This window comes from Vigna angularis, chromosome 8 (assembly GCF_016808095.1).
Source record: "Vigna angularis cultivar LongXiaoDou No.4 chromosome 8, ASM1680809v1, whole genome shotgun sequence".
In the NCBI taxonomy this organism is placed as follows: Eukaryota; Viridiplantae; Streptophyta; class Magnoliopsida; order Fabales; family Fabaceae; genus Vigna; species Vigna angularis.
The window spans coordinates 19,614,624-19,623,625 of record NC_068977.1 but is presented as its reverse complement, the minus strand read 5'-3'; the positions used below and the strand labels follow the sequence as shown (position 1 = coordinate 19,623,625).

The window sequence follows — 9,002 nt, the reverse complement described above, 5'->3', positions numbered from 1 at the left end:
AAGACGTTTTCCTTGAATATTACATTAAAAAATGAAAATAAATAATTCAACTAGTGTATGTGCATCAAAGTATTAATTGACATAATAAAATAGTCATTTTATCTTATCTAGAACCACCATGTCAACAAACTATCCTTGAAAAGTAATTGTTATAAGGATCAACAAACTGATGATAGTTTTTAAATAGATGACATACATATTTTTTTAAAATACATGAATTAAACTTACCATATATATAACAGTTCATAATTGAATCACAGTGTATACCATTTCAATATACCAATCCATAAAGTTTTTCTCTTTAAATGTATGGACTAAACTTGTAACTATAGAAATTAAATTACATATATAATTAAATCAATACAAAATAATAAACCTGAGAACTCCTTAAAACTCTTACCAGTCCTATGCACGGATTAACCATTAAATCACAAAGACATGTACCAGAAAAGAATGGAAGAAGACTGATTGGATGCTATCCTTTAGTTTCATAAACTCATAAATGGTGTAAACTTTTTATCCACTCTACTTCCTACCAGAAATCCAAACATAGCCTCAGGAAGCATAGGAGCAATTCATAAATTTGTCCATATATAAAAGAAATTAGAGAAAAACCATGCATATCTAGCAAAGATTGCATAAAATAAGAGGTCCTATTATTTACTTAATGAGAATTTTACATTCTTTCATTGAAGGTTGAGATGGAGAGATAAGAAAGAAAAGATGAGAATCTAAAAGGAGAGGAAATAAAGAAAATGTTCTCAATCCTTGAACATGCAAGGAGGAAGGTAAGGGAAGAGAAGGGTAGGACATGAAAGAGAGGAAGAGAGAACCATGTAGCTTCTACAAAGTGCAGATAGGAATAAATAAACCAAAACAAAAATGTAGTTTTTCACTTAGCTGGACAAGAAAATTGAAATGGATTGAGAATACAACAGAAAGACCTACTTAGCCTGAATTACAGAGCATATACAACAATGATAATAAGAACAACCATAAGAGAATCCCTCAACTCTGAAGAAGGTAGTAACTTAACTTCCCTCTCTTTTCTATTCTTCAAGGCGACATCCGTCTGCAATAATAAAGCTTGCCCCACTACTTTATGTTAGCAACCTAAAAATCTAGTAGAGGCAAATGAGGAGAGAAATGATTCAAAGAGAAAAAGTAGAGCAGGTTTTATCAGTAAATTAGCAAGCAAAGAGACCATTACAATGACAATGAGGGTGACATAATCAGCATAAAAATTATCCTTCCCAAATTCAGAACCTAATAAGCTTAGCAAGTAGCAACCATAAATCGGTTTTCCTTCAGTTATTATGCTCATATATTCTGCAACTGAGAAAAGGAGATACGGACAACCGATCCAGAAAGTGGACTTGCATGTTTGCACACAAGGGCTTCAGTAGCCTGCTCCTCAGTCTCAAATTGAACAAGTGACTGTTTTTTACCATTCATCTCAAAGACTTTGCAGTTGACAATGTTACCATGTTCCTCCAAAAGGCTTACAATCTCATCTTCAGTTATGTCTTGTGGGAGGGTGGACAAGTGGATCATTTTTGTTGGGGAGCAGCAATACCGATAATTCTTTGCAGCATTTCGGTTGAATCGATTGAGATTTGAATTGACATACTCGTGTGTATCAGCACCTTGGGATATGTTTGCAAACTTTGAATAGTTGACTTCCAACCGCTTCCCAAACAACATGGCTCCCTGTGTTTTAAATTGAAAAGGTTTTAGTGAGTGGCTTAAAGCTAGAGCTGAAAAAGTGCCTGATTAAATTGCAGGCAGCAACTATGGAGAATAAATACATCAAATAAACACAAATGTTTTGTAGACAACTAGAGGATCTATCATGTTCAATGTAATGTGCAATAGCACCAGCTTATAATCTCGATTCAATTAGCTAACAATCCAGTTTTAATCAAACAGTTCTCCATTTTCTACTTTCTGATGGGAGTAGCACAAACCATTAATTAAAGATACTGTTTAACTCATTAAAATTTCGCATTAAAAAAATCAGCTTATTAGGATATTATAACCATAATCTCGATCAAAACTAATCATTGAAGAAATCAACATTGCATGCCAAACAATACCAGTAGAATAAAGAATAAACAAATAAAAATGAGTATAAGTTTTTTATTAGCACAATCTGTTAAGAATAAACAGTCATGAGACAAAAATATCATCTCCTTACAAAATACAAATTTCAAATTCAGTATCGCTGGATAATGCATGCAAAGGTAACAAGAAAATAAAACCATTACTATATTAAAAATTAACAATTAAATTACAAGTAAAAGTTGGGTAATATTTTTAATGGGCTAGTGGGAAAAATATCAGGATATGGTAATGGATTCCATTTCACTTTTACGTATGAATGCTTAAATGTGAATATTTAGAGAAGATAAACTTTAAAAAACATCTATCATTAACAGAAGAATCAATATTATGACTAATATTCAGGTAAAACCAAAATGGCTTTTGACTGTTGAGCTGCAGCTGGATGCAGTGCCTGTCAAGCAAGAGGAAATAGGTGCCACCACCAGGAAAGAGGAGCAACAAACCAAGGAAACAGAAAGAAGTTTCTCCAATGCAAAAAGAACATAATTTTTTTCCTATTAGGATAGACCAGGAACAAGATGTCAAAGATCACAAAAAGGGAGAATATAAAAAAGAGGTTTATGAACTCAAGTCAACAGAAAGAGCTTATCCTCCCCAGCTGAAATGCTAGATGGAAACTTCAAGGTTTAGACAGGAAAAAAGGTGTTTGAAAAAATATGCTTAAGAGACAGTTTTTTCATGTATATATCATGTTCAATACATTTAGAACACGTAGGCATTATTGTCTAGAAGGTTGAACATAATTTATATTAAGCATAGTAATGATCTCTCTCCACTAAGGATGTGTATTGGTAAAGTGCTTAATTAAGCACTTATTGAATAAGCACTTGTGTATTAGTTGTTTCAAAAATAAAATATGAATATGGTTGAATTGTTTCCGAGTAAGTTCAAAAAAGAGAAGACTAGTAAGCATAATATCTTATTGCATAAACAACAAATATAATAAATCTACAGGCACAATAATAACCTTTTATGTTAGTGAAGATATCACAAGATCTAATTAAAGATGTATATAACCAGTAAGGTGTACAAGAAACAAACCTTCAGAAAATGTACCGCTAATTCAGCTTGGAAACCATCCCCCATCTGGATAAGTGCATGGTCAGGCTTATTTCGGAGTAGTTTAATCCTGACAATGTTCCCATAAATGGAGAACAAATTGAACAGTTTATCTTCGTCTATTCTCTGAATAAAAACAAATTACAAGCCAAATATAATTTAGAAAAGTGTAGAGAACTTTATGGAAAAAGGGAAGAGAGATCAAGGCAATGTACTTACATCAGGACTGAGATTCGCAACAAGAATTGTACACCTTTCATTTGTTCCAGTTATGCCAGGAGGCAAACCTCCCCCAAAGGCAGCTGCAATTGCAGCAGCATTGGCCATCTAAAATTCAAAAACAAGTTAGCACGCCTTATTGATGTTGGCATATTTTATGTCCAGAATGATTTAGAATCAAAATCAACTGAGCTTAAAAAAAAAAATTCAAACAATTAAGCTAAGCCAAACATGCTTTAAAAATAAATGGGAAGAAAAAACCATTCAAGTGATGCACATCAACACTCAACTTATAAAGAAAAACATAACAGATTCATAATATATGACTGTGATTTATCACAAAAAGGACGAAAATCCCAACCTGATCACAGAGCAGAAGGGCCAACAAACATTTTCAGTGAAACTTCATTTGAAAAATTAAATAAAATATAAAGCCCCATTGGAAATTACTTTGCCAAAGATCAGCAAACTCAAAATCTCACCTTTTGTAGGGTAACAATTATGAAATCAAGTATTTACCACATTTAGATTTTAAAATATCTATATAGTAAAAAGAGATCAACCACTAATCCGCTAGACATTTATAATGCTACTTTTCACAATATGTAAATTGATGATAAGTTGATAACTTCATCATATATTCCACTGCAAATCACTAATCGCAAAAGTGACGTCAACTTGACTTGAAAATATCCACCTGTGAGAATCCAGCTGTAAAAAGCAAACGAAAAATATTAGTTATACAAAGAAATAAACAATAACAAACAAAGTAAACCAACCAAAGCAACTTAAAATATTTAGCACCTGTCCTTGCTCCAGAATACATGCCTCCTGCATCACCATATCCAGGCTATTTCATAGAAGATGAAAGATGAAGTTAAAAAACATTTTAGTTAAGTATTTGACAATGATCAAGATTTGATTCATAAATAAACAAGTGAAACAACATACTTGTGAAGATCGACCTTTCTGTTCAGTAGGCAGATTTGGGTTCGTGAAGTCCCTGTGGAGCATGAGGAATAAACTCATTATAATAATTACGACGATATAAAAGAAACAGTGTTTAAAAGGACTAGAAATAAAGAACCAATTGAGTCACACCTTGAACGATCATTATTGTAGTTCACTTGTAGTTCATCAAGGCTGCAATGAATATGAATTATTATCCAACCATAAATAAATAAAGGCAAGGCAGAAAGATGGGGGATACAAGATTAATCAGCAACATAGAAGAATAACACAAGTCACTAAACCCAAAAATCACAATGGAATGAAATTGCTGAGATAAAGTTAACTTACTTTGAGTATTGAATGTCCAGCTGACAACAACCATCATAAATATTGCGTCCCTATAAATTGTCAGAAGTACAATCATCAAATAAAAAAATATATCGTCAGAAATTAACAAGCCAAGTAATGCCACAAAGTCCATGTAAATGCAAAACAACCTGTAGTGTACTTCTGGCAGCAACAGCACTTTGACGGGATTGATACTGGATGAGAGCCTGAAAGCCTACACAGTTTTTAAACACGAGATGAAACCAGTAATACAACACATGTACAAAACATCAACCAATTAACTATGATAGGAAGACAGTCTTCTTCCATAAAAAAAATGCAGTGATGGTCCTTGTTCCTCAATAGTCATATCTAATAACAGGGTATATGTATACTGTGAAAAGAAAAAAAAAATGAGACACTGACACATTGAAAAACGAAAAACTTAATTTCATTCATATCAACGAACTCATTTTCCTATTTATCTACCAAAACATATATTTACATAATGCAAAAGAAATTATTACATGAACCCAATATATCCTCTATTCAATTCAATCCATTTAGGCCCCAAAGACAAAAAGAAATCTTAAAAGGAAAAGAAAGAGAGAGGAAGAAATCTGAGAGAATCTGACCAGCTGACTTCTGAAAGGTTACAATCTTTTCCACAAATCCATGGGGAGAAAACACTTGATGTAGGACATCCGCTGTTATAGGATACAGCATGTGATGAACTGTAACTAAGAGAATTCGATTTGGCTGTGCATCCAGAGAGTTGCCGACAGCAGACAGCATAGAGAAAGAGAAGAGAGAGAGAGAAAGGAGAATAAATAGAGAAGTTCGTGATAAAGAGAAAGAAAACTACAGAACAAAAGAAATCAACACTATACTTATTGCAATACAAAGTCTGAGAACAATATACATATATATTATGGGGACAAAACAACGCATAAATATAAAGAATACATATGGTAAATGAAAAAGGGTAGGTAAATATTCAGTTTTTGCCACAACAAGTTGAGGCATATATTTTCCGTTTAAAGAAAAAAAAACACAAAAAATACCAACCTCATCCTCTCGTGCTTGATTTTGATCCATTGTAGTTAGTTCTTGATGTGAGGAAAACTGAACATAAACATTTCTCCCCCTACAATAAAACAATAAGACAACTATGAAAAGAATAATAATTTCTTAGAAACAATGGGAACTAATAATGCTTTTCAAATCTCTTAACAAGACGTCCAATATCAAGTTATCAAAATACTACCTTTCTTACAATATATAAGAACAAAATACCTAATCCATCAGGACCAACAAAAAAAGTTGAATAACCCCCGAAAATGGCTTCAGTAAAGGTTAATGGTTATATTTAATTATATTATTCATAACTCAAGGGATAATTGTTTTAACCAATGGTTGACTTGTATTGCTAATAGGCCAATGAATGCATCTACTTTGTTGGGAAATGAGTCAATGTTTCATTAATAGACTTCATACATAAATTAAGGATATAAAAGACAGTTACCAATTAATACAGTTGAAAGTGGGTTCTTATTCTTATAAATAGGACAAGAGGTAGTTGTATTCAAGTAAACCACAAAAAAATTCAATTGTGAAAAGATAATCTATTTGTACCTTATGCTTGGCTGAACATTTGAATAAAATTGTAAAGCATTAACTGCAGAAGGAATATCTTGCATTTGAAGAAGTGCCTACAAGTGCAATAGATTATACAAATAAAAAAAATGATAAAACAAAACAGCCTACATTTCCCAGAATCTAAGGAAAACAGAAAATTTTATTTCGAAGTAAGAACACCAACCTGATTTTTGGCACGCAACATAACAAGCTTTGTTATAACTCCAAAAGGCTGAAATAGCTGAAGCAAATCATTCTGCAACCACATGAGTTATGACTTATATATCACTTGATAAATTTAAACTCGGCAGAAAATGGGAAAGAATTGTTCATTCACATCATCTTTGATAATCAGCCAGTGTCGTCTTTAAGTGGACCCCACCCCACCTAACATACTAAGAGGGAATCTACATTTGACATAAACAAGCACTGAAGAAGATCCTTTAACATCAACAAAGTTTTAAGTAGATTCAAAGTTATATTTTCTAGAGGTCTGGAGTGCCATGAATGCTTTATGTTTTAAAAAAAATCTTCTATTTTTATGAATAATATTCCCCATACTGCGATCCTATATCATTCTTCCTCCATCCTTCATAAATATTATCCCATGATAGAGATAGAAAGATTTTAAGAATTTCAATTAATTGTGAGAACAGCAATTGCAAATTGATTCCTCGAATATAATCAAAAGGATTTGTTTGCACATCAGCAGACATATATTCCATTCCAGTATAGCTCAACAATCTCCTCCCTCAAACAAATGAGTAAACATAAAAACAACATAAAAGTATTGGTTGTTGGCATTCAATTACTTTATGACTCTTGGAATACGGTGACTACAACTCAATAAGCAATTTTAGAAAATGTTATCATACACTTTCCGGTTGTCAGCAATACACAGTAAACAAACATCCTGTATTCTATTACAGGCTGGCATTTTGGACTTCTGTTTGCTATGGTGTGTACTTTTGTAAATCCCTCTTTCATTTAAAACGTATTCCAAAATCAACTTTTTTCCTTTTTTCCGTGACCTGACATCAAAGGCCCTCTGATAAGATTTTACTGTTTCATTTGGATTGTAGTACTCAATAGATCGGTAATAGTAATTTAGATTACGATCGCAAAACGACACTTCATATCAGAAATTATTAACGCAATTTCTGAAATCAATGTTCATTTGCTTTCACATTTCGCTAGAGATAGCTGTGTCTGGGTGTCTGGAATATTCAGATCATACTGAACTAGAAGAAATATAGAGTGCCGTGGCAACAACAAATAATGTATAACTGTTTCTGAAACGAACTATGAAAAGATTTACAGTTAACTACATGTTATTACCAGAAGTTTCGTTACTGACATGATCTTGCAGCTTCCTTTTATAAATATAGCCACTGATGTTGAATAGAACAAGTAATTTTTAGTTAATACTGTCCAACATTGTTTGATATACCCACTACCTAAGTTAGCAGGTTCGGTTAGCAAGGAACGGTTGTTTTACCACTAGAGAGATCCAAGTATAGCAACAAAAACCTGTTATAATCAATAACTGAAACGGAAAGTGTAGAACTAATTACACAAAAACAGCTATTGTCACTTTCTTTCCAGGAAGAGTAAATATTACAGAAGTTACCATTCTGGCCATGACAGCGCCGAAGCTAGTGAAACTATGCCATGTTAAAGCAATGACATGATCATATAACAAAAACAAGTAACTACAAAACACAGACCAAAAACAGAGTAAGAATGAGAGAAATAATTTACTTCAGATATCTCATGCCCCACATTTCGGACGTGAATGACCTTGGAAGGTTCAGCCATTGCAAATTACCTAAGCAAAACACAAATAAAAAAAGGAAATAAAAATTAAAATAAATAAGAAACATGTAACCAATATATCTGCATCTTCTCTTCTGTATGCATTCCAATTTGAACATGCAACAAAACTTTCCACTAAGAAGCTCGAGATTCATTTGCTATGAAAAAACAAATTCACAGCAAATCAAGATTCAGGCGGAAAAAAAATTGGGGCTTTCTGAAACGAAGTGCGAATTGCGTAAAAATCCAAACTTTATCTCCAACTCGATCGAACTCGTGAAAAACTCAGTTACCCAATTGAACAGGTGAATCTAAGAGTGAGTATAACAAAAAGTAATATACAAAAAATGCCACGCGGCAAAAGGGTATCTTCGAATCACAAAAGAAACACAAAAAAGTTTCTCAAAATCGCGTCACGATGGCACAGGCTGCAAATCGTACAAAATGGAAAGCTAACACTCAGAAGCAGAGAGAGAGAGAGAGAGAGAGAGAGAGAGAGAGAACTTGCCTCGAGAGAGTGAGTGAGAGAAGAAGGAAAGAGAAGAGAGAGAAGAGAGAGAAGAAAGTTGATTACAGAAGGTGCAAACAGTGTCGTGGATTTCTTGCCCTACGTATGTAATCATTTTTAAGCCCAAAACATAGGAACTCACTGATCCAACAATGTTACATATTTTTAATTTAATTTCTGAATTGTTTTCTATAAATTTTAACTTAAGAAGTAAAAATTTATTTATAATAGTAGTTTAATATGTGGATATTAATATTCATAAGAATGTAAATAAATAAAAAATATATTATGTGGGTTGCATTCGACAAACATTTATAAAGTAAAATATCGATTATGTGGGTTACAATTATCACTCAAATTG

At 32.8% G+C, this 9,002-nt stretch overlaps 1 protein-coding gene across 2 annotated transcripts; it reads right to left on the bottom strand.

Annotated features, from left to right (window-relative positions):
- Positions 1-812: 812 nt before the first annotated feature.
- LOC108345887 (polypyrimidine tract-binding protein homolog 3) lies at positions 813-8,762 on the bottom strand. 2 transcript variants are annotated; one of them, XM_052867243.1, is made up of 15 exons: positions 8,642-8,762; positions 8,080-8,146; positions 6,503-6,574; positions 6,316-6,392; positions 5,750-5,827; positions 5,316-5,470; positions 4,851-4,915; positions 4,702-4,751; positions 4,504-4,545; positions 4,354-4,405; positions 4,207-4,252; positions 4,100-4,113; positions 3,403-3,510; positions 3,166-3,309; positions 813-1,710 (listed from the first exon to the last, which is right to left on the bottom strand). In XM_052867243.1, exons 2-15 carry the CDS (start codon positions 8,134-8,136, stop codon positions 1,321-1,323), a joined length of 1,350 nt encoding a protein of 449 aa, XP_052723203.1. In that variant the 5' UTR covers positions 8,137-8,146; positions 8,642-8,762; the 3' UTR covers positions 813-1,320. The 2 variants fall into 2 exon arrangements, with proteins under 2 accessions (XP_052723203.1, XP_017440216.1); XM_017584727.2 differs by having other exon boundaries at positions 5,316-5,439; positions 5,749-5,827; positions 8,642-8,730.
- Between the last annotated feature and the right edge of the window lie 240 nt (positions 8,763-9,002).

Excerpts from the sequence above, each read along its gene's own strand:
- LOC108345887 (XM_052867243.1), bottom strand. The coding sequence starts at position 8,136 with ATGGCTGAACCTTCCAAGGTCATTCACGTCCGAAATGTGGGGCATGAG. Across the intron at positions 6,393-6,502 it reads TGTTGCGTGCCAAAAATCAG|GCACTTCTTCAAATGCAAGA; the intron begins GTTGGTGTTCTT and ends TTGCACTTGTAG. Across the intron at positions 4,752-4,850 it reads CTGCCAGAAGTACACTACAG|GGACGCAATATTTATGATGG; the intron begins GTTGTTTTGCAT and ends GACAATTTATAG.